This window comes from Oncorhynchus mykiss, chromosome 10, assembly GCF_057628025.1.
Source record: "Oncorhynchus mykiss isolate SJ-2025 chromosome 10, ASM5762802v1, whole genome shotgun sequence".
NCBI classification, from domain to species: domain Eukaryota; kingdom Metazoa; phylum Chordata; class Actinopteri; order Salmoniformes; family Salmonidae; genus Oncorhynchus; species Oncorhynchus mykiss.
In genome coordinates this window covers 19,260,158-19,286,676 of record NC_143031.1, presented here as the reverse complement: position 1 = coordinate 19,286,676, position 26,519 = coordinate 19,260,158, and the positions used below count along the sequence as shown (strand labels likewise).

The 26,519-nt window shown below is 40.3% G+C and overlaps 1 protein-coding gene across 2 annotated transcripts in view; it reads left to right on the top strand.

Annotated features, from left to right (window-relative positions):
• The window catches only part of LOC110533448 (glutamate receptor ionotropic, kainate 4), a 66,157-nt gene that overhangs the window by 11,206 nt on the left and 28,432 nt on the right, over positions 1-26,519 (top strand). The window contains exons 4-8 of one of the 2 annotated variants that reach the window (XM_021617660.3): positions 12,436-12,601; positions 13,947-14,125; positions 20,556-20,609; positions 21,049-21,213; positions 22,659-22,811. In XM_021617660.3, the coding sequence (XP_021473335.3) occupies positions 12,436-12,601; positions 13,947-14,125; positions 20,556-20,609; positions 21,049-21,213; positions 22,659-22,811 (717 nt within the window). Of the gene's footprint in view, positions 1-12,435; positions 12,602-13,257; positions 14,126-20,555; positions 20,610-21,048; positions 21,214-22,658; positions 22,812-26,519 lie in introns of those variants that run through there. The other variant, XM_021617662.3, reaches the window with a different exon arrangement.

The following is a 26,519-nucleotide window of genomic DNA, read 5'->3' as shown; positions in this document are numbered from 1 at the left end:
AAGTATTGTCAGCCACCAATTGTGCAAGTTCTCACACTTAAAAAGAGGAGAGAGGCCTGTAATTTTCATCATAGGTACACTTCAACTATGACAGACAAAATGAGAAAAAAATCCACAAAATCACATTGTAGGATTTTTTATGAATTTATTTGCAAATTATGGTGAAAAATAAGTATTTGGTCAATAACAAAAGTTTATCTCAATACTTTGTTATATACCCTTTGTTGGCAATGACAGAGGTCAAACGTTTTCTGTAAGTCTTCACAAGGTTTGCACACACTGTTGCTGGTATTTTGGCCCATTCCTCCATGCAGATCTCCTCTAGAGCAGTGATGTTTTGGGGCTGTTGCTGGGCAACATGAACTTTCAACTCCCTCCAAAGATTTTCTATGGGGTTGAGATCTGGAGACTGGCTAGGCCACTCCAGGACCTTGAAATGGTTCTTACGAAGCCACTCCTTCGTTGCCCGGGTGGTGTGTTTGGGATCATTGTCATGCTGAAAGACCCAGCCACATTTCATCTTCAATGCCCTTGCTGATGGAAGGAGGTTCACTCAAAATCTCACGATACATGGCATCCTTTACATGGATCAGTCGTCCTGATCCCTTTGCAGAAAAACAGCCCCAAAGCATGTTTCCACCCCCATGCTTCACAGTAGGTATGGTGTTCTTTGGATGCAACTCAGCATCCTTTGTCCTCCAAACACGACGAGTTGAGTTTTTACCAAAAAGTTATATTTTGGTTTCATCTGACCATATGACATTCTCCTAATCTTCTTCTGGATCATCCAAATGCTCTCTAGCAAACTTCAGACGGGCCTGGACATGTACTGGCTTAAGCAGGGGGACACGTCTGGCACTGCAGGATTTGAGTCCCTGGCGGCATAGTGTGTTACTGATGGTTGGCTTTGTTACTTTGGTCCCAGCTCTCTGCAGGTCATTCACTAGGTCCCCCCGTGTGGTTCTGGGATTTTTGCTCACCGTTCTTGTGATCATTTTGACCCCACAGGGTGAGATCTTGCGTGGAGCCCCAGATCGAGGTAGATTATCAGTGTGTCTTCCATTTCCTAATAATTGCTCCCACAGTGGATTTCTTCAAACCAAGCTGCTTACCTATTGCCGATTCAGTCTTCCCAGCCTGGTGCAGGTCTACAATTTTGTTTCTGGTGTCCTTTGACAGCTCTTTGGTCTTGGCCATAGTGGAGTTTGGAGTGTGACTGTTTGAGGTTGTGGACAGGTGTATTTTATACTGATAACAAGTTCAAACAGGTGCCATTAATACAGTGGAGAACAGAGGAGCCTCTTAAAGAAGAACTTAAAGGTCTGTGAGAGCCAGAAATCTTGCTTGTTTTTAGGTGACCAAATACTTATTTTCCACCATAATTTGCAAATAAATTAATTAAAAATCCTACAATGTGATTTTCTGGATTTTTTTTCTAATTTTGTCTGTCATAGTTGAAGTGTACCTGTGATGAAAATTACAGGCCTCTCTCATATTTTTAAGTGGGAGAACTTGCACAATTCGTGGCTGACTAAATACTTTTTTGCCCCACTGTGTGTGTTATTTCAGCAGGGTTCTGGTGGACTGTGTTGGTCCTTTTCCCGAAGCCAAGAGTGGTAACCAGTTTCTCGTAACCATCATGTGTGCGGCTACTTGTTTCCCTGAGGCTATTCCACTGAGGAAAATCACAGCTCCCAGTATTAAGGCCCTGGTGAAACAATTGTCAACGTTTGGACTTCTGCGGATTGTGCAATCAGACCGAATTTGAATTTCATGTCAAAGGTCTTCCAGCAAGTTCTACAACAGTTGGGTGTAACTAATTTTCCCCTCTAGTGTCTTCCACCCAGAGTCTCAATGTGCTATTGAGAGATTATCAGACTTTGAAGTCTATGTTGAGAGCTTACTGCTTTGAGTTTGAGAGACTGGGATGAAGGGGTCCCTCTTGTCAAATCAAATCAAATTTTATTTGTCACATACACATGGTTAGCAGATGTTAATGCGAGTGTAGCGAAATGCTTGTGCTTCTAGTTCCGACAATGCAGTAATAACCAACAAGTAATCTAGCTAACAATTCCAAAACTACTACCTTATAGACACAAGTGTAAGGGGATAAAGAAAATAAACATAAAGATATATCAATGAGTGATGGTACAGAGCGGCATAGGCAAGATACAGTAGATGGTATTGAGTGCAGTATATACATATGAGATTAGTATGTAAACAAAGTGGCATAGTTAAAGTGGCTAGTGATACATGTATTACATAAAGATGCAGTAGATGATATAGAGTACAGTATATACAGTGCCTTGCGAAAGTATTCGCCCCCCTTGAACTTTGCGACCTTTTGCCACATTTCAGGCTTCAAACATAAAGATATAAAACTGTATTTTTTTGTGAAGAATCAACAACAAGTGGGACACAATCATGAAGTGGAACGACATTTATTGGATATTTCAAACTTTTTTAACAAATCAAAAACTGAAAAATTGGGCGTGCAAAATTATTTAGCCCCTTTACTTTCAGTGCAGCAAACTCTCTCCAGAAGTTCAGTGAGGATCTCTGAATGATCCAATGTTGACCTAAATGACTATTGATTCTTCACAAAAAAATACAGTTTTATATCTTTATGTTTGAAGCCTGAAATGTGGCAAAAGGTCGCAAAGTTCAAGGGGGCCGAATACTTTCGCAAGGCACTGTACATATGAGATGAATAATGTAGGGTATGTAAACATTAAATTAAGTAGCATTGTTTAAAGTGGCTAGTGATACATCATTTCCCATCAATTCCCATTATTAAAATGGCTGGAGTCAAGTCAGTGTGTTGGCAGCAGCCACTCAATGTTAGTGGTGGCTGTTTAACAGTCTGATGGCCTTGAGATAGAAGCTGTTTTTCAGTCTCTCGGTCCCAGCTTTGATGCACCTGTACTGACCTCGCCTTCTGGACGATAGCGGGGTGAACAGGCAGTGGCTCGGGTGGTTGTTGTCCTTGATGATCTTTATGGCCTTCCTGTGACATCGGGTGGTGTAGGTGTCCTGGAGGGCAGGTAGTTTGCCCCCGGTGATGCGTTGTGCAGACCTCACTACCCTCTGGAGAGCCTTACGGTTGTGGGCGGAGCAGTTGCCGTACCAGGCGGTGATACAGCCCGACAGGATGCTCTCGTTTGTGCATCTGTAGAAGTTTGTGAGTGCTTTTGGTGACAAGCCGAATTTCTTCAGCCTCCTGAGGTTGAAGAGGCGCTGCTGCGCCTTCTTCACGATGCTGTCTGTGTAGGTGGACCAATTCAGTTTCTCTGTGATGTGTACGCCGAGGAACTTAAAACCTACTACCCTCTCCACTACTGTTCCATCAATGTGGATAGGGGGGAGTTCCCTCTGCTGTTTCCTGTAGTCCACAATCATCTCCTTAGTTTTGTTGACGTTGAGTGTGAGGTTATTTTCCTGACACCACACTCCGAGGGCCCCTTGTGCTGATTGCAGCGTGGTTGTTCAGGAATCTCTCGGTTTTAGTCTGAATGAGCTTGTTTGGACATCATTTAAGAGGTCCTTTTGAGCTTGCTGAGAGCGAGGTTGTTGCAGGGCAACACCTTAATCACGAAAAAACGAATCCGTTGGAGTACGTTAGCGCCATAGTGAAGTAGAGTTTATGTTTGAGCACAGCATTGCACAACATGGCAACAGTCCGTAGAGTTCGCACAGTATATTTGTAACAAAGGGGATGTTTTTTCCCCGATTTTCGCAAAGTCAATACCATTACTAAGTCAGACTCGTACCCTTTGCCTAGGGTCGACGATTGTGTGGACTGTGTTGGCACTGCTAAGTACATTAGCAAGTTTGATCTGCTGAAGAGATATTGGCAGGTCACTCTAACTGAGCAAGTCAAAGAGTCTGATTTTGTCACTCCTGATGGTTTGTTTTCCTACCTTCGTCTTCTGATCAGGTTACGAAATGCTAAGACCCTTTGGGCTCTGCACCGGTGCTAGCAGCTCCGGATTTCCGTTGGCCATTTGCTTTGTACACCGATGCCAGCGACGTAGAAGCAGGGGCTGTCCTCCTACAGAAATACAATAACAATGTTGAGCACCCTGTGGGGTACTTTTAAAAGAAATTGGCCTCATATCAAAACCACTATCGAGAAGGAGGAGCTCGTTTGGTACTGTGGCAATGGCAAACCTATAGGCCTTCAGTGTGTGACAGGTTCCTGATTCTTTCAAAGTAGCCTACACAATCGCAAAGCATGTGAAATATATTCACATGTACACAGCCTAGTTTCTGCAGAACGTCATCTTCAGGCAGCAAGAGTGTGCAGCTCTCAAATGGTTTTGGCATGGAGCGGCTCACAGAAGGATGACATCGGAAGCCGGTAGGGTAGGAAAGAAGTTTCAAAGAGACCATCATAATATCAGTAAAAAATATCAAATTCCCAGTTTATGCTACAAAACCAGCTTTATAAGAGTTTTTAATAATAGCTTATTTGACTCAACGTTCCATGACGTACACGAAGGCATTGATGGCAGAATAAATAGATGCATGATTAATATAATTCACCAATACATTTCTTGGTCGTCCAAAACATATTGCTGTCAGGTTGTAAATCACAGCTGGCCTGGTACATTGTTTGCTGCCTCCTTTCTGGATGCGCTGTTTCAGTTTCAATGACTCAATATTCTGGTCAAAAACGGACAGATGTAACTAACGCTGAGAATGTCAATACAATCGAACTAGCAAGGGCAATTATCTCAAGTCAGTCAAAATGTTGCTAATAGGCTAGTGTATATATTTATGTAGAAAGCTTAAAACACGGAACCTAACGTTAGCTAGCTAGCTGCTTAGAGGATGTCATGCCAATGGAGGAGTGGGTGAGTCTTTTCTCATATCGTTTTCTGGTGGATATACACAACTAGAGATGCAGGTATCATTTGGTTATCCAGTTGGCATATCTCTTGCGTTCGCAAATTCACTCTTTTTATCTACTCCAATTTCAGAGCACTCTCTTCCAAGTGTGCCAGAGCACAGAACTGATGAATTTACAAATGCGCAACACCCGCTGAATATGACCGGTGTCAGGAAACATAGTCAAGAACGCTCTAGATAACATGTAAACAGCTAACCAGCTCTGCTACGGCAAGTAAAATCGTCAGAGTGAGGCGTTCTCTCATTTGTTTCTGGAAGTATCTCGCTAACAAGCTAGCTAACGTTAGCCAGTTAGCTTGGTTGGGACAAGCATGGCAAGCTGCAGAAGGATGAGGAGGCTACAATTCCCCATTGTTTATCAGCGCAATTTTGACAGCCAACTAGCTGAAAAAGTTAGAGGGTTTATCTAATGTTCCTTCATTAGATTTAAACTCATCCTGCTCTGCCTAGCATTGGTTGTTGATCTTGTAGTTGTTGATGTGCATAACTGAGTAAGAGAGCCTACCTTTTCATGGTTGTTTGATCAATAGAACTGTAAAGTTTCCAAATGTGAGAGGACTTCAGTGGTGTTTACATTTTTGCAGAAATTCAGGTGTATTTTGTGGCTTTTTGCGAATTCGTTCTAATGATCTAAAGTTGCACTATTGCAACTGCCTGGAACACAGGAAGGTTGAAAGGGTATGATGGCAGGCCCGTGTGGCAAATGGCTTGTTCATATAAAGGCCTACTGTAGAGCTGATTGCTTATAGTGCACTGGTCTGTGTAGACTACGGTCCTGGACAAAACAGATGTTTCTGGTCTTAACTCGTTCTTGGACTCCTTGTCCCCTCTCCGGTCTTGGTCTTGACTCTGACTCAATTTGCTCTGGCTTTGGATCGGTCTCGCTTTAGGTGGTCTCGAACACAACACTGGTTATTTTATGATAACTACATTAGCATTTCATTTTGGGGGCGGAGTGGGTAAATACAGGCAAATATATTGATAAAAGTCACCTTAGTAACTGCCTACATGTACATATTGCCTCAACTAACAGGTGCCCACACACATTTACTCTGTACCGGTACCCCCCTGTGTATAGTCTCACTGTTGTTATTTTGCTGCTGCTCTTTAATTACTTGTTACTTTTATTTCTTATTCATACTCATATTTTTTTTAAACTGCTTTTTTGGTTAGGGGCTCATAAGTAAGCATTTCACTGTAAGGTCTACCTGTTGTATTTTGCGTATGTGACTAATAATATTTAATTTGTCCTAGAGAGAGTTACATGGTTATCAAAACGTCTCGTCAGGGTAAGCCTACACGAAACACGGCCTTTATTTTAAGTGTTTCTAAAATTCCCTATGGCAAAAATGAATGGTGAAAAACCATTGGAACCATTTCCTTGTTTGATTGCTAGGTTTTATGGGTATTATGACTCATATGGCTGAGTGGTATGGTACTCTATATCCCTAGTTGTGCTCACTGAAATTACCATATTTCCTTAATTTATTAACACAATTTTTCTCCACACAGATATTATATATGAAATAATCGGGATATATTGTATAAAAATACTTATTTGTTTTTAGAATATTGGTTCCGAAATAATATCCTTTTGGTGAGCCAACTGGTAAATGCAGAGGCTCACCTTTTACTCAGTTATAAGGAATTCTTATCACTTTGCAAGGTCCCTGTAACACCTAAAGATTTTGGAATTGTTTTAGATGCCATTCCCTCAGGTGTTGCTCTATTATTCAGGAACGTGTCAAGACCTGACCCTCAGAGCCTACATTCTATTGACCCTGTTGACTCATCAGTAGGAAAGATTTGTTTCTCTTTAGGTCCATTCAACAACAGAGCGATACGAACCTTGTTTCAGCAGGATGTCATGCCTTATTGGAATGGATTTATTGATAATATCTGTTGGAAAAAAGTTTGGATGTTGCCACACACATACCTTGTTAACAAAATTAAGGAAGTTTCCTTTAAAATTATTCATAAATATTATCCTGCCAACCACTATATGAAGAAGTTGAAGGAAAACATCAACTCAAATTGCTCCTTTTGTAATGACCGCCCAGAAACAGTGTTGCATCTTTTTTGGCATTGTATTCATGTAAGAAAACTGGCAAGACATCAGTAGATTTATAATTGAACACATTTATGAAGATTTTACACTATTGTGGAGAGATGTACTGCTTGGATTCTTTACATACGATAGAAATAAGTTGAAACATTTTTATGCAATTAATTTCACTTCTTTTGTCTAAATTTCATTACAAATGTAAATTTACAAACAAAAACCCATATTTTCTTACCCTGCAAAAAGAAATGGAACTGTATTTTAAGACCGTTAAATACTCTCCTAACAAAAAATCTGTTAGAATTGTAAGTGTATGTATGTCCCTTAATTAAGGTCCTTGTGTAATTGTAGTGTGATATTGTACCCCCTAGCTCGATTGTCCATTGTATATAATCTATATATTCTTGTGTTCCCTCATGTACTTTCTGTATTGATTTGTTGTTAATAAAAAATAATAATAATTTTTAAAAAATTTAATTGCCATATTGGCGCACATTTGTAAGGACACACCTCAAATATTGTTTCCTCAAAGGAAGATAGGTAAATTATTGAACCTGGCCTAGGGGTTGGAAAACACCAGTGTGCCAGTTTTTACATTACAAAATGTCTAACTAACATGCGTTTGATACTTGCACCTCCTTACCCCCAGCCAAAAATAGAGCCTTCAATGAGATTCGGTAATGACTGTTTTCAGCCAATTCCCCCATTAGCCATGTCTCACCTTGTGTCCTAGCCTAATGGCCGTTGGGATGTTTTATTATTATTAAAGCAGAGCATTGTCCTGCTGTGAGCAGAGCTGAGCAGCTGTTGGAGCTTATCATGGTCTGTCTCGCTGTATGGCAACACATTACCACTGGACCGCTGAGACAATTAAGGGCTAGGTAGAAGCAGGCAGGCACGAAGTCAACTCTATACTTATAACATTATGCCTATGGTGATGAGGTGTAACCAATGAGTGTAACCTTCTAGCCAGCCACAGTGTTGTTGATTCACTTAGTGGGTCAATGCAGGAAACTATTGGTTCTACTCAAGTGGTTTTTCACCCATAGCTACAGTGGATACTAGCTCTGTTTATTACAGTCGTGACTTCATATTCTATCATCCCCCTGTGTGCCCTATAGATGCCATATTGACTTTGAAGACATCAGCTGCTTGCTAGTCTATTTACAGGTAAATGCCAAAATAAAGGAAACACTTGAATAAAAGAGGGATACAAATTATATTGAAAGCAGATTCTTCCACGCAGGTGTTGTTCCTGAGTTAATTAAGCAATTAACTTCTCTAGGGTAGGGGGCAGCATTTGGAATTTTGGATGAAAAGCATTCCCAAATTAAACTGCCTTCTACTCAGGCCCAGAAAATAGGATATGCATATAATTGGTAGATTTGGATAGAAAACACTAAAGTTTCCAAAATGGTTAAAATAGTGTTTGTGAGTATAACAGAACTGATTTGACAGGTGAAAACCTGAGAAAAATCCATTCAGGAAGTAGGATTTTTTTGTTGTTGTAGATTTCTATTCAATGCCATTACAGTATCCATTGACTTAGGACTCAAATTGCAGTTCCTATGCCTTCCACTAGATGTCAAGTCTTTAGAAATTGTTTCAGGCTTGTATTCTGAAAAATGAGGGAGTAAGAGCAGTCGGAATGAGTGGACCCTGCTGTGTCACAGAGCTTTTTCATGCGCGCAACGAGAGAGTGTCTTTCTTGTTTACCTCTTTTTTTTTTTTTTTACGATATTAATTGTCCGGTTGAAATATTATCGATTATTTAGGCTAAAAACAACCTGAGGATTGAATATAAACATTGTTTAACATGTTTCTATGAACTTTACGGATACAATTTGGATTTTTTTTGTCTACCTGTTGTGACTGCGTTTGAGCCTGTGGATTACTGAAGAAAACGCGCAAACAAAACTGAGGTTTTTGGATATAAAGAGAGACTTTATCAAACAAAAGGAACATTTATTGAATAAATTAATGTCTTCTGAGTGCAACCATATGAAGATCATCAAAGGTAAGTGATTAATTTGATCTCTATTTCTGACTTGTGTAACTCTTCTACTTGGCTGGTTACTGTTTGTAATGATTTGTCTGCTGGGCTATGTTGTCAAATAATCGTAAGGTATGTTTTCGCCGTAAAGCATTTTTGAAATCTTGACACCGCTGGCTGGATTCACAAGAAGTTCATCTTTAAACCTATGTAAAATAGTTGTATCTTTTCTGAATTTTTGTAATGAGTATTTCTGTATTTGAATTTGGTGCTCTGCAATCTCACTGGATGTTGGCCAGGTGGGACGCTAACGTCCCACATACACTTTATGTTGGTGTTTCCTTTATTTTGGCAGTTACCTATTTGTGTGTGTGTGTGTGTGTGTGTGTGTGTGTGTGTGTGTGTGTGTGTGTGTGTGTGTGTGTGTGTGTGTGTGTGTGTGTGTATGTATATACAGTATTCATCAGTGTATGGCACTAGAAGGAGCTGGCCATGGTCCTGAAAACATCTCAGTGGGCAGCTTCAAAGGGATGTTCAGGGGGGAGAGGCACTGGTTTGTCGAAACATAGCTGTAGTATATTCTTACTGCACAGTACATCTCCTGTCTCCTGCAGCATACTGTATAGACTTTTGTATACATATTTTCTGGACTACTTAAGTTGCTAGCTAGCATTAAACTTATCTTATAAAAAACAATCAAACTAAGTATTATAGTTCTCATTCACAAGGCATTAGTTTGTCAGCTGCTTAGAAACGGTACATTTTAAGTTACCCAGTTGAAATGCACTAACGCATTTGATCACTGTGTTTTCCTAGAGTACTCTAAAAATCTAGTCTGCATCAGTAGTTAAGGGGTGAATCCTGACTTTTACTGACATTTTTGACAATTGGAAATTAGGATTCGCCCCTATTAGGGTTACCTGGGACCGTGTGTACTAGAGGTCGACCGATTAATCGGAATGGCCGATTAATTAGGGCCGATTTCAGGCACCGAGTTAAAAAAAAAATATATATATATATATATATATTTTTTTATATATATAAAAAAATTACACCTTTATTTAACTAGGCAAGTCAGTTAAGAACACATTCTTATTTTCAATGACGGCCTGGGAACGGTGGGTTAACTGCCTCGTTCGGGGGAGAAACAGATTTTCACCTTGTCAGCTCGGGGGATCCAATCTTGCAACCTTACAGTTAACTAGTCCAACGCAATAACGACCTGCCTCTCTCTCGTTGCACTCCACAAGGAGACTGCCTGTTACGCAAATGCAGTAAGCCAAGGTAAGTTGCTAGCTAGCATTAAACTTATCTTATCAAAAACAATCAATCATAATCACTAGTTAACTACACATGGTTGATGATATTACTAGATATAATCTAGCGTGTCCTGTGTTGCATATAATCTGACTGAGCATACAAGCATCTAAGTATCTGACTGAGTGGTGGTAGGCAGAAGCCGGCGAGTAAACATTAATTCAAACAGCACTTTCGTGCGTTTTGCCAGCAGCTCTTTGTTGTGCGTCAAGCATTGCGCTGTTTATGACTTCAAACCTATCCACTCCCGAGATGAGGCTGGTGTGACCGAAGTGAAATGGCTGGCTAGTTAGCGCGCGGTAATAGCATTTCCAACTTCTCTCGCTCTGAGCCTTGGGGTGGTTGTTTCCCTTGCTCTGCATGGGTAACGCTGCTTCGATGTGGTGGCTGTTGTCGTTGTGTTGCTGGTTCGAGCCCAGAGAGGAGCGAGGAAAGGGACGGAAGCTATACTGTTACACTGGCTATACTAAAGTGCCTATAAGAACATCCAATAGTCAAAGGTTAATGAAATACAAATGGTATAGAGGGAAATAGTCCTATAATAACTACAACCTAAAACTTATTACCTGGGAATATTGAAGACTCATGTTAAAAGGAACCACCAGCTTTCATATGTTCTCATGTTCTGAGCAAGGAACTTAAACGTTAGCTTTCTTACATGGCACATATTGCACTTTTACGTTCTTCTCAAATCAAATGTATTTGTCACATACACATGGTTAGCAGATGTTAATGCAAGTGTAGCGAAATGCTTGTGCTTCTAGTTCCGACAATGCAGTAATAACCAACGAGTAATCTAACCTAACAATTCCAAAACTACTACCTTATACACACAAGTGTAAAGGAATAGAGAATATGTACATAAAGATATATGAGTACAGTATATACATATGAGATGAGTAATATAGGGTATGTAAACAAAGTGTCATAGTTTAAAGTGGCTAGTGATACATGTATTACATAAAGATGCAGTAGATTGTATCGAGTACAGTATATACATATGAGATGAGTAATGTAGGGTATGTAAACATTATATTAAGTAGCATTGTTTAAAGTGGCTAGTGATATATTTGACATCAAATTCCATCAATCCCCATTATTAAAGTGGCTGGAGTTGAGTCAGTGTGTTGGCAGCAGCCATTCAATGTTAGTGGTGGCTGTTTAACAGTCTGATGGCCTTGAGATAGAAGCTGTTTTTCAGTCTATCAGTCCCTGCTTTGATGCACCTGTACTGACCTCGCCTTCTGGATGATAGCGGGGTGAACAGGCAGTGGCTCAGGTGGTTGTTGTCCTTGATGATCTTTATGGCCTTCCTGTGACATTGGGTGGTATCGGTGTCCTGGAGGGCAGGTAGTTTGCCCCCGGTGATGCGTTGTGCAGACCTCACTACCCTCTGGAGAGCCTTACGGTTGTGGGCGGAGCAGTTGCCGTACCAGGCGGTGATACAGCCCGACAGGATGCTCTCGATTGTGCATCTGTAGAAGTTTGTGAGTGCTTTTGGTGACAAGCCAAATTTCTTCAGCCTCCTGAGGTTGAAGAGGCGCTGCTGCGCCTTCATCACGACGCTGTCTGTGTGGGTGGACCAATTCAGTTTGTCCGTGATGTGTACGCCGAGGAACTTAAAACTTACTACCCTCTTCACTACTGTCCCATCGATGTGGATAGGGGGGGTGCTCCCTCTGCTGTTTCCTGAAGTCCACAATCATCTCCTTTGTTTTGTTGACGTTGAGTGTGAGGTTATTTTCCTGACACCAAATTCCAACACTTTGTTTTTGCATTATTTAAACCAAATTGAACATGTTTCATTATCTACTTGAGGCTAAATTGATTTTATTGATGTATTATATTAAGTTAAAATAAGTGTTAATTCAGTATTGTTGTAATTGTCATTATTACAATTTTTTATTTTTTTATTGGTCGATTAATCGGTATCGGCTTTTTTGGTCCTCCAATTATCGGTATCGGCATTGAAAAATCGGTCGACCTCTAGTATGTACCAAGGCTCTTAGAGTCGGAGTTATGATTTAGTCCATTGTCGTTATGATATTAAAGTCTAAACTGATCCTAGATCAGCACTCATACTCTGAGAAGATTGATACTTACAGTCCCTGTTCTACGGTATGATTTAATTTGCTTTTCATTACACCACCAGGTGCCTTACGTGAGGGTGGCGCCCGAGGACCTCCTGAGGGCCCGCTTCCCGCGCTTCTCGCCCCTGGACCTGCGGCCCACCAATGCACATGTCAGCCTAGCCGTGGTGGACTTGCTCTCCTTCTTCAACAGCACCAGCGCCTGTCTACTCTGCGCCAGGGCTGACTGTGAGTTGCCAGCCATAGAAATGGAAATTACTAGTTGGAAATTCCCATTTAAGTAAACAATCCTATAATACAATTACTCAATGAACTCAACTATGTTGTGATGGATGGACCCATAGAAATATAATTACTGTAATGGAAATTCCACTGGGTTTTATATGATAACAATACCCCTGTACAGTTTAACTTTAACTTCATTGCATATACAGCAACAGGAGGCGATGTAGTGAGATGGTAATTTAGCAGACTCATAAAATTGGTGTTGCCTGTTTTCTGACCAACTGAGCCATTGGAACCACCAGTCTTCCTCTAGCAGGTCAGTCATCTCTGTCAGTCTGCCCCTTAAGCACTCATCTGCCCAAAGCTGACTATTATTTGTTTCATTCACATCACACACTCATCATTCATCTGCAGGTCATTATTGATCCAATTGAGCTTTTCTGTCTTGCCGTGGTCATTGGGACGTTTGTGAGTGTGTCACCATGCGTCTGTGTGACAGGCCTATGGAGCCAGGCCACCTTAGGGATATCACCCAGAGACAAGGGCAGGTGTGGAAAGAGTGAAATGATGAGTTAAGCTTTGCTTTGGTTCCCAATGCTTATATATTTATTTTACCTTTATTTAACTAGGCAAGTCAGTTAAGAACAAATTCTTATTTTCAATGACGGCCTAGGAACAGTGGGTTAACTGCCTTGTTCAGGGGCAGAACGACAGATTTTGTACCTTGTCAGCTTGGGATTCGTTCTAACCACTAGGCTACGCTGCCGCCCCATATAGAACGTGGATAAGGTGAATCCCTCCAGCCTAAAAATATACTTAGGCTAACAGCTGGTATTTTCTCTATAACAATATGTTATCTTAACTTAAAATAGAATGCCTATTTCCTAGTGAAGTTGCTTTCACAGTGTTAGTTGGGCACTGGAAAGATGATGTTGCTTACTTATGACAATGCATCAATTTTGTTATATTTTGAAGATGGTAAATTACATACTGTATGCTGGTCTTTTTGGACAGACTTGAAAATACAGAAATCAAGCATTTAGAGCATATGTAAGGAAATACGGCCAACAAAGGAGTGATAGTATAAACCTCCAATGGCTGTATGGATAAAATACTTCCTATGATTAACTTAAAGGACTAGCTGAGTTGTAAAATGTGGTACTTCTATCACCAAATGCAGAATTCTTTGCAATAGTCTCCTACTGGCCATTACTTAGACGATTAGGCTTTAATAGAAGATATTCAGATGATATTGTAGTGACCTGATGTTCATAAGAAAGTGTATCAACGTTGTGGGCTGTGGGATACAATATTACACTTTCATGGCCAATTGTTGCTGTTGTCCCAGGTTTGATGAACCTGGAGCAGTTACTGCGTCAGTTCCTAATCTCTAAGGAGACGCTGACTGTTCGTGTGCTGGATGACAGTCAGGACCCCATGCCTGTTCTAAAAGAGATCCGCAACGACCAGACTGACACCATCATAGTGGACGCCAACGCCACTGTGTCCCACCTCATCCTGGAACGGGTAAGCATCCCAAATGGCCTCTTACTCCCTGATATTTCGGTGTCCCATTGTGACATAGCTATGCGGCTCTGAGACCACCATCCGTGTGGATGCACAGCCCGAACGCACACCTTCCCACAATTCCCAACCAACGCATCTCTGGTATGCGTTTTATATTCATTTGAATGTGTTGACAGTTGGAGAAATTGCTTGAGCTGCGCTAAGATTTCGAAAAGTATGAAAGCCAACAGTCCAATATTCTAGTACACTGCTACGCGTACCCTCTTATAGACGCTTAGCTAGTGATATGGTAATACATCTTTCTACCTTGACATCTGATAGGTTCAGTGGAATTTTCACCATATTGCTTACATCTATCAAATCCTCTCAGATCTCCACAGGTACATAGAGTGTTGGGTCTAAGGGGCAATTTGGGATTGGGAATACAGTATGACTAATAGTGGCTACATTCATTACACTAACAAGCTGGGTTCAAACAAACCGGGTTGGGTCGGTTACTTTCTAAAGGTAATCCGTTACAGTTACTTGTCCAAAATTGTAATCGGTAACGTAACTTTTTGACTACCCAAACTTAGTAACCTAGTCTTAAAGAAACAAATATTGAACCTTTATTTAACTAGGCAAGTTGGTTAAGAACAAATTCTTATTTCCAATGTCGGCCTACCAGGGAACAGTGGGTTAACTGCCTTGTTCAGGCAGAACGACAGCTGCCCCAGGTAGCCTATCTGATTACATTCATTAATCTGATTATTCAGTTACTTTTAGATTGCTTTCCCCTTAAGAGGTATTAGAAGAAGACAAAAATGTATGTTACCAATTGAACGACATCTATTGCAGGATACATCAATGTTAAAGTTTACATAGCTGGCCATATGGATGTTACATTTTACTTTATGGGATGGTTATGTAGGCTTCTTATAACCATCGCTTTCTACTAAATATAATACGATTTAAATTTTATCTTTACATTAATAACCAAAGCCTATCAGAATTCCAGTCATTCCAATAAATGTTATACCCTTTGATCTTCAAGAAATCGGACTTGGAAATATGGAAGTATAGATTAGACATTGTTTTACCTGAGCATAACCCCAAAACTAAGGACTTATTAGCCAGCCCTACTCTGTTGATTGTGATTTTGTTATTATGGAGGACTGATTGGGCTCATTGATTTGAGTTGAAAAATAAATGCTTCGATCATGGAATGGCATGCTTTGAGCACTACTGAAAAGAGCTATTTACATGTGAAAAATGAATGCCATATGCTGTATTTGCTATAGGCCTATTGTTTACATTTTTGTTGGTGACACTGATATTGTGATAATATGCAGCTGTTTAAAGGGCAAATCCACAGATGAAACGATAACAAAATATTCGCCCCGCCTGAGGGAGGGATGAGTCTGGAAGGATGGAGGCTGAGGGTTGGGTCTGGAGAAATGTAACCACTTTCAGATTAATAGACAGCGCTCTGGGTGCAAGGATGGACCATTCATGATATCAAACTTATTGTTTTAACTCTGTTATGAGGCTATAAAAAGTTTGTTTACATTTACACTGTTTACAAACATTGGAGAAAAACAAGCTTATATTTTGAGTTCTCATGGAATGTGACAGTTGAACTGAGCTCATGAGGCATTTATAAGTTATATTCTTCAAGAATATATACATGTTGGAGATATACACAGTACCAGTCAAAAGTTTTGACACACCTGTTCAGTCAATGGTTTTCCTTTATTTTTACTATTTTCTGCATTGTAGAATAATAGTGACGACATCACTATTACTTCACCCTTTGCCTTGATGACAGCTTTGCACACTCTTGGCATTCTCTCAACCAGCTTCACCTGGAATGCTGTCTTCAGCAACAGTTTTCAAGGAGTTCCTACATATGCTGAGCACTTGTTGGCTGCTTTTCCTTTACTCTGCAGTCCAACTCATCCCAAACTATCTCAATTAGGTTGAGGTCGGGTGATTGTGGAGCCCAGGTCATCTGATGCAGCACTTCGTCACTCTCCTTCTTGGTCAAAAAGCCCATACACAGCTTGGAGGTGTGTTGGGTCATTGTCATGTTGAAAAACAAGTGATCGTCTCACTAAGCCCAAACCAGAAGGGATGGTGTATCACTGCATAATGCTGTGGTAGCCATGCTGGTTAAGTGTGCCTTGAATTCTAAACAAATCAGACAGTGTCACCAACAAAGCACCATCGCACCTTCTCTTCCATGCTTCACGGTGGGAACCACACATGCAGAGGTCATCCGTTCACCTACTCTGCGTCTCCCAGAGACCACACAGAGGTTGGAACCAAAAATCTCAAATTTGGACTCATCAGTGGACAGATTTTCACCAGTCTAATGTCCGTTGCTCGCGTTTCTTGGCCCACGCAAGTCTCTTCTTCTTGGTGTCCTTCAGTAGTGGTTTATTTGCAGCAATTTTCTGTTGTGCGTAATGTGCAGTAGCCTATATCATACATGTATTGGATAATGGCACAATCATTTGTGCTTTTATGAGCTTGGATTCATTAAATGTCTTTAATGTAGGGCTCATAAAATGTATGGCTCGTCAGGCTCAGGCTTGAATTTTTGTTTAGACATATTACTTCACTGTATCACAATTCCAGTGGGTCAGAAGTTTACATACACTGTGACTTTAAACAGCTTGGAAAATTCCAGAAAATTATGTCATGGCTTTAGAAGCTTCTGATAGGCTAAATGATATAATTTGAGTCAATTGGTGGTATACCTGTGGATGTATTTCAAGGCCTACCTTCAAACTCAGTGCCTCTTTGCTTGACATCATGGAAAAATCAAAAGAAATCAGCCAGGAACTCTGAAAAAAATGATAGACCTCCGCAAGTCTGGTTCATCCTTGGGAGCAATTTCCAAACGCCGGAAGGTACCACATGCATCTGTACAAACAACAGTACGCAAGTATAAACACCGTGGGACCACGCAGCCGTCATACCGCTCAGGAAGGAGACTCGTTCTGTCTCCTAGAGATGAACGTACTTTGGTGCAAAAAGTGCAAATCAATCCCAGAACAACAGCAAAGGACCTTGTGAAGATGCTGGAGGAAACAGGTACAAAAGTATCTATATCCACAGTAAAACAAGTCCTATATCGGCGTAACCTGAAAGGCCGCTCAGCAAGGAAGAAGCCACTGCTTCAAAACCGCCATAAAAAAAGCCAGACAACAGTTTGCAACTGCACACGGGGACAAAGTTCTTACTTTTTGGAGAAATGTCCTCTGGTCTGATGAAACAAAAATAGAACTGTTTGACCATAATGACCATCGTTATGTTTGGAGGGAAAAGGGAATGTTTGCAAGCCGGAGAACACCATCCCAACAGTGAAGCACGGGGGTGGCAGCATGAAATAATTTTAACAAGAAAAACAAGTGTTAATGACTCCAACCTAAGTGTATGTAAACTTCTGACTTCAACTGTATATACACACACACACACACAGCAAAAAAGAAACGTCCTCTCACTGTCAACTGCGTTTATTTTCAGCAAACTTAACGTGTAAATATTTGTATGAACATAACAAGATTCAACAACTGAGACACAAACTGAAGTTCCACAGACATGTGGCCACCAGCTGCATTAAGTGAAAAACTAGTTTGACTCCAACCTAAGTGTATGTAAACTTCCGACTTCAAGTGTGTGTGTGCGGAGCAACTACAGATTGGAGCTTTAAATCTATCATAAGTGTTTGAGCTTGTGTCCATTAGGCCTATGGATTTTTTTGTTTTTTTGAATCAGCATGAATTAGATTGCGAAATAAAAGCACCACTGGGATCTGCACTATGCAGCTATTTCAAGAGCACATTTTTCACTGGCTGTCCACTGGTTCCAAAACAATGATTGATAGGCAGCTTAAACTTCTTTAATTCAACCATTATTGGGTTCAAATACACATTTTAGATTTGTGAACAGCCATCCACAACCACAATGTGTTAGGCGCAAATAGCTAAATGAGAGAGCAGCAGTGTTATTCACATCATTGCACAATGTAGATATCAATAACAAGTTATATCGGTATCGCCGTAGACTACACCACTGCTGTCATCCTTACCTCCAAACGTTTATTCAAGTTGGATAATCTTTGGATGCCGACAGCAGTCGCACTATTGGAAGACATAGTTTGGACTGTAGCCTACAAAAGCGTATTCCTGCTCTTTTCCCGCGATCCATCAAACACATTTGGTGTGTTATCAAGTCTCTGACTTGTGGTCAGACTCACTCAGGCGGAACAAACTTTAACTTGCGCCTTTCTTTCAATGTTGATTTGAATGTCATTGAGAAAACAGAAGTGTCAGATTATTTTTTTTCCACGAACATCCTCTCTCAAAAGTAATACTCAAATTAATCATGTAGTAGTTCAAAACTATCTGTAATCTGATTACAATATTTTTGCTGGTAACATAACAGATTAGTTCATGTTTTTTGTAATCTCTTACATGTAACAGATTACATGTACATTATACAAATTGTATAAATGTTTAACATTTTCCCATTCAATATCTGTTTATATGACTCACTATGCATGTTTGTATCCAATAATACCTACATGGTAACGATTTACAAGTGGTTGTGCATTTTTGATTGTTTACAAGTGCATGCTTGGTAATAACATTACTATTTTAACACATGAATAGTAAGCACTAGTATTAGACAGCTTCTGTTACGCATCTAATAGAAGTTTCAAAGATCCGTGGAAAAGCTTTGGGTCATGTTCTTATGAATTTATAATAACCAAAATTGGCATGACTTATTTATTTGTCTGGCTTTATGATTGGTTTGCAAAGTAAAAAGTTGTCAAGTAAAAATGTCACATTGTTTTTGGAATTTTCTCTTCCTTTAAAGTAATCCCAAGGGACAGGAGGAAATGAACACTTTGAAAATATGAAACTATAAAATATGTTTTCCCAGGCAAATTTCCGAACCATCATAAAGAGAATACTAATGTCTGCTGACAACATGGAATACAGAGTTTATTTTTTCTCTACTATTCAAGAAGTTTAGGTAGATGTTTCGGACTGTGGCCTGGGGTGGTCTATCGGTTACTACCAAGCCTTCAGAACTTATATGTATGTCAGTGCTGGCGTGGGTTGGAATTCGAGCCCCACTCCCCTCTAGCACATCATCTCTCCTCCCTCCTTTCCTGTCCCTCTTCCATGCCTCTCTGTCCAATAAACTTGAAAAATCCCCCAAAATAAAATGGATGTCTTTCCAATGGTAATAATTGAAGTGGTTTCCCTAAAAGCACATCATGTTAGTGTGAAAATTCTTGATTATGTTACAGACAAGAAGCTGCTCGGGCTTGAGGCATCATTATTTGTGAGCTAACCAATGATGTGGATTCAGGAAGCAGCAAATTGAAGTCAGGTGGATTATGTAGAGGAAATACACATTCCAAATAGTTTTATGTGCCGGCTGCTTTGAGGGTAATGTAAAAAACATAGTGGCATTGTAACTGGAACAAAACATAATACGCTTCACAATCTCCATCCACATTGTATGGAGACAATGTATTGGCTGCAGATTCTGACCTTAAAATTCTAGAAAAACATTATGCAGAAGAAACCTTTATCAAATTATTATTTATTTTTTTCCCCCTCGAAAAACCTTACATTTGTTCATTATAAAATCTGATCAATTTCCTTTATAAGATGGGCAGATAAAGTACTACTCTAAAAGTTTGAAATATTCTAAAGCACAGCTACGGTTTCTTACTCTTTGGCTTTGTCTAAAATGGCACCCTATTCCTTATATAGTGCGCTACTTTTGACCAGGACCATGATGACCTATGGACCCTGGTCAAATGCAGTGCACTCTATAGGGAATAGGGTGCCATTTCAGACGTATTCCTTATCTCCTGGTTGTAAAGTTTGCCTTTAAGTTGTCGTTTGCCTCAGTGTTGACGGCAGATGATGCAGAGCAAACTTGACAACCTTTTTCTCAATGTGATTTTTGACCAAGCCTGTCAGAAGCCAATTGACTTGTGTGTCTGCCAGTGCACCAGCTTGATTTGTACTAGTGCTCTACAAAAACTGGGCTAAAAGTCATATGGCTGCAATTCTGATCATGTGTTATCTGTTGTGAGGTTAAACGTTTGTGTTTATCAAGTTTAGCCATTTTTAATTACCAATTTGACAGCACAGTCTCTCATGCGAAATATATTCTGGGCACAGACAAAAATGGAACTCTCCTCCCTTTTCTTTGACTTTTGTTCATGAAAGTATGTTTCTCAGGCATTGCACAGAAATTAAGACATACACTGACCCCTAGACAAATGATATTCCACTGTGTAGACTACTGCTGAGAGAATGTACTATTTTGGGGTGAGTGAAAGCAGACTGATTCTACAGCCCCCCTTCCTCCCTCCCTCTATCTCTCTCCTTCCCGCCACCATCTCTCCCTCTCTCAGGCGTCAGAGTTGGGGATGCTGTCCATCTACTACACCTACATCTTCACCACAATGGTAAGAGGCCAGATGTAAATATTATTTTACCATGGAATTAGGTCAATAAAACTGAGTTCAGTGCTACTCTGTATGCAATGTGTCTCATTCTAAGTACAGCCTGTTTCAACACAAAACCGTGCTTGATAAGACTGGTTCTTTAGCTGTGCATACATTTCAATAGTGACTAGTTACTTATGTCTCATTTTCCTACATCTGCATTTATGTCAAAGCACTGAACAGGTGAAAGCAAAGCTCAGAGGGTGATTGCGTGTGGTATGCTTTTCCACAAGTTTTGAGTTTTCTTAAAATACATCACTCACTGCTTTGAGTCCCACCTAAAGATCAGTGTTCACACGGCCACCACACCCACCAAACGGGAAAATATACCTCAAAGAATGTTGAACGAATGTGCTGTTCAGTATGTACACGCTGAACTGGTGTCTCTTCTGGCATACAGGAGTTCTCTCTGCTGCAGTTGGATGACATCCTGGTGAAGCGCTGGGTCAACATCCTTGGCTTCTCTGTCCTCAACCACAGCCATCCTTACTTCCCTGACCTCCTCCTCAGTCTCAACCGCTCCTGGCAGGAAAACTGTGACCATGCCCCTTTCACTGGGGTCCCGGTGAGAAAAGCTCAATTTTTATTGTTTTTTATTTAACCAGGCAAGTCAATTAAGCACAAGTTCTTATTTATAATAACGGCCTGGCAAGTGCGGGCTAAATAAATAAAAGTAAAGGCACAATATGAGACATAGGAAGACATCACAACACAAGGTCAGAAAGACATGGCAACAACACGTAAACGATCAGCCAATATTTGTGCCTTACATGGTTTGGGAAAATGTATGTGATTGCTCAGTTACTTGTAAGAATAACATATAGGCCTTTCATAGCAACTTCACAAATGGTTCCCGTAATTGAGTCCTTGAAAGCAGAGATGGATACAAATTCACAGGTAGGGTTAGGAGATATTCTTGACCATGTGACCTTCCAGGAAATACTATTACTAGGGACCAGAGTTTTGCCTGAGCAGCTCACATGCCCCCTTACCATATATTGTTAAGAGCTGACATGGTGATTCCCTAGCCTTGACATCACAAAAAATCTACTAAGCCCCAGTTGCTTCGCAACAACAGATGAAAAGCTTAAAAGCTTTTAGTACATTCACTCAATCAAATGTACTCATTTAACAGTCCTCCTCGGCTAAGGTTTCAAACTAACCCCAGCCAAAGTAATTGCATGTTTATGGCACAAAGAACACAAGGCACAACAACACTCTTCCCAATCAAGCTGAATGTGCAATTAATACCCTAGGGTTTTGAGTTTTGCCTCAACACATTCTGATGAATTAAGTGATTTCAAATGATTTTTTAATTAATTAATGGACATTGGATTGAAGATGCTGTGTTGTGCTTTCTGACGTCAACATAAAGGAGACAAAGAATCCACATTGAATCTCCCCCTACAGTTTGGGCTTTGTTAATCAATGTTACATTACAACAGAGTTGTATTCCTGTGTTCCTACTGTAACTACTAAGTTGTTTTTACTCTATTGTAGAATATTAATTTATTTGCCTACTCTCTCTCCCCATTCTCTAACACGACTCTGTGTGCTTACTTTGTATTCACCAGCAGTAAGCGAGCTACCTTCCCTTATTCAGATGGGTATTGTTATATCTTTCTGGAATCCACCCTGCCATTGTGCGGAACATTTAAGGAGGATTATTTTCTTAGTTTCCTCCCACTCCTACAATGAAGCTCTTTCAGACTTAGAGAGAAACGCTATCACTGGATGGAATATCTAAATATAAAGCTTAGTATCGAGACTCTCTAATTTCCTAATCCAGCATTTGAGTGTGTATCTTGCTCTCTCTCTCAACCCTGTATTTTCTCTCATTCTTCCTTGCTCTCCTTTAACCCTCTACCCATCACCTCTTGTCTCTCTCCCCTTTGTCTATATATCTCTATCAACCTTCTACCTATCTGTTTTCTGTCTCCCTCTCTCTTTCAACCATCTACCATCTCCTCTCTATATCTCTCCCCACCCCCCTCTCTCTCTGTCCCCCAGCTCTCCCCAGCCCTGCTGTTTGATGCCATGCATGTGGTGGTGTCCGCTGTGAGGGAGCTCAATCGCAGCCAGAGCGTGGGCGCCACACAGCTAACCTGTCAATCACCCAAAATCTGGGAGCACGGCACCAGCCTGATGAACTACCTACGGATGGTGAGCGCTGACAACTCGCATGCATGTGTACACACACCATGGTTGGGGTCAATTAGAATTGAAGGCAGTCAATTCAGAAGGTAATCTGAAATTCCAATGATTGAAAAAATGACATTTTCAATGACTTCTCAATAAACTGAATATGAGAAGCTATGTATGTCAAAAGTTTTTAAATTTGGGGGGCGCTAGTAAGCGAGCTCATCCTGAAATTGCATTTATTTAATACTTTCTTTGCACTTTGACCCACAAATAATTAGGAAACACCGCCTTTGAATGACGTGCTTTACTTTGTTCAACTTTTATTTTTGTTTTAGTGCGTAAATGGCGCATAACCTGAAAGTTTAAGTTTAGCGAAGTCACTGACAAAAGAGAAAATACTAGACCCAAGACGAGGAGCTCGAGTTCTTCAACAAGTGGGAACAGTGGCTCCTCCCCTCGGCAAAAAAATTACACCGAGGATTTGAAGGCCGAGATTCTTGCTGCCCTCAGAGCGGACATTTAATCTATACTCAAGTCGTAACTCAAGGAGGCGCTCAGTGAGGACTTTAATTTCATTAAGTCGGAGTTACAAGCAGTCAAGAAAGAACTCGCCAAGCATACAGCACTCATTTGTACAGTTAAGAAAACGGTCTCTGACATGGAACAAGGCTTGTCAACATGCACAGACGACATGTCTACGCTACAAATCACAGTTAAGAAGCTCGAAACTGATGTGGTAGCCTAAAGGAACAATGCATACATTTACAAGGTCATATGCAAAGATCCAATATCAGGATTATGGGGGTAGCTGAGGACCTTGGCTCAAGTTCTACTTCATCGGTCTCAAAGTTATTGAAGGAAACCCTCAAATTCGATAAAGACGTCCTTGTAGACCGCTCACATCAGGGCTCTCAAGCAAGAAAGCCTGGCGAAAAACCTTGTGACATTGTGGCTAAACTACAATACTATCAGGATTGTATTGATGTTCTTCGGCGTGCCAGAGAATTTGGCCCACATCGATGCAACGGAGCACCCATCTCTGTCTTCCCAGACTAGGCCCCCAGCGTTGCTTGTGACCGTGCCACTTTCAACCATGTCAAGAGTCTGCTCCGTGGATGGACCGATGTTCGGTATGGTGTCGCTTTTCCTACCCGCCTCCGTATAACATACAACAGCACTGAGAAAGAGTTCCTAGACCCACGTAAGGTGATGGCCTTCAAGAAGGCGAACATTCTACCGAGGTCGGATGAAACAAATGGCTGAATGTTCACCTATTTTTGGCGATTTAGGGTAATGGACGAATGTGTCTACCACTGCAGACTCAGTCTCTCTTTTGTAGATACTGTATAGCGTTGCCAGTGGTATCAGTTGATATTATTATTATTATTATTATTATTATTAGGTTACATTAGTGCCTTAGTTTTGGTAAGTCAATTCTCCTTTTGTTTTAAAGTTTTATTTTATTACCATGAAGATGCTCCTTTCTATTTATCGATGGTACCAGTATCCAGGGTAGATAAAGCAAAGTTTTATTCTATTTATCGATGGTACCAGTATCCAGGGTAGATAAAGCTTTCTATTTATCGATGGTACCAGTATCCAGGGTAGATAAAGCTGTCTATTTATCGATGGTACCAGTATCCAGGGTAGATAAAGCTTTCTATTTATCGATGGTACCAGTATCCAGGGTAGATAAAGCTTTCTATTTATCGATGGTACCAGTATCCAGGGTAGATAAAGCTTTCTATTTATCGATGGTACCAGTATCCAGGGTAGATAAAGCTTTCTATTTATCGATGGTACCAGTATCCAGGGTAGATAAAGCTTTCTATTTATCGATGGTACCAGTATCCAGGGTAGATAAAGCTTTCTATTTATCGATGGTACCAGTATCCAGGGTAGATAAAGCTTTCTATTTATCGATGGTACCAGTAACCAGGGTAGATAAAGCTTTCTATTTATCGATGGTACCAGTAACCAGGGTAGATAAAGCTTTCTATTTATCGATGGTACCAGTAACCAGGGTAGATAAAGCTAAGTTGTATTATTAGGTTTTGTCATTTCTTTAAAGATTAAAGACATTGCTGCCAACTTAGTGGTATTGCTGTAAGATGTGATTTATAAAATGTTTTATACTTTCTTTTAAAATAGCCTAGTTTTGAGTTGTAAATAAGTATTTTTTATTTATTTATTATGCGCAACTTGTTTTTAAACCCTTCACTATTTCAGCAGGGCTCTCTCCTGGATAGGTTTAGTGTTCCCCACTACAAGCACATTATGTGTGGATATCTGCGTCGGGATTACCTTGTTCTATTAGGTGACCAGAGTGTGTTTCTTTTTCATACCAGACTTCAGAGTATTGTTGCTGTTTTTTTTATTCTTCTACCTTTTTTTTTATTAGCTATTTTTTGAAAAATGTTATTGTATATTGTCATCTGTAATCTTTTTCCACCTGAATTTATATGGCTAGGCCTAATATCATGAGAGGGACAGCTGGTTGCTCGGTCACTTTTGCAAGCTGTAATGTTAAGTTTCACTGGGTGATTTAAGGTTCCTTTTCTCAATTAAATCACCTTAAAGTATAAATAAGAACTTTTTGGTAAAAACTCAACTAGTCGTGTTTGGAGGACAATTAATGCTGAGTTGCATCCAAAGAACACCATACCTACTGTGAAGCATGGAGGTGGAAACATCATGCTTTGGGGCTGTTTTTCTGCAAAGGGACCAGGACGACTGATCCGTGTAAAGGAAAGAATGAATGGGGCTATGTATCATGAGATTTTGAGTGAAAACCTCCTTCCATCAGCAAGGGCATTGAAGATGAAACGTGGCTGGGTCTTTCAGCATGACAATGAACCCAAACACACCGAAGGAGTGGCTTCGTAAGAAGCATTTCAAGGTCCTGGAGTGGCCTAGCCAGTCTCCAGATCTCAACCCCATAGAAAATCTTTGAAGGGAGTTGAAAGTCTGTGTTGCCCAGCAACAGCCCCAAAACATCACTGCTCTAGAGGAGATCTGCATGGAGGAATGTGCCAAAATACCAGCAACAGTGTGTGAAAACCTTGTGAAGACTTACAGAAAACATTTGACCTCTGTCATTGCCAACAAAGGGTATATAACAAAGTATTGAGAAACTTTTGTTATTGACCAAATACTTATTTTCCACCATAATTTTCAAATAAATTCATAAAAAATCCTACAATGTGATTTTTCTGGATTTATTTTTCTCATTTTGTCTGTCATAGTTGAAGTGTACCTATGATGAAAATTACAGGCCTCTCATCTTTTTAAGTGGGAGAACTTGCACAATTGGTGGCTGACTAAATACTTTTTTGCCCCACTGTATATACTGTTTTCTATACTATTCTACTGTATCTTAGTCCATTCCGCTCTGACATCGCTCATCCATATGTATATAGTCTTAATTCATTCCTACTTAGATTTGTGTGTATTGGGTATATGTTGTGTATTTTGTTAGATATTACTGCACTGTCAGCGCTAGAAGCACAAGCATTTCGCTACTACCGCAAAAACATCTGCTAATCACTTGTATGTGACCAATAAAATTTGATTTGATCTAAGAGGCCAAATTATTTCGTACAGCGCAAAATTAAGGAAGGATATTCCATACCTAGGGGAACTTACAAATAAATCTTGATTTGGATATGGCATATTCACACTCTCCATCCCCAGATTTACTAAAACAACGTTTGACACTTCATACAGAGT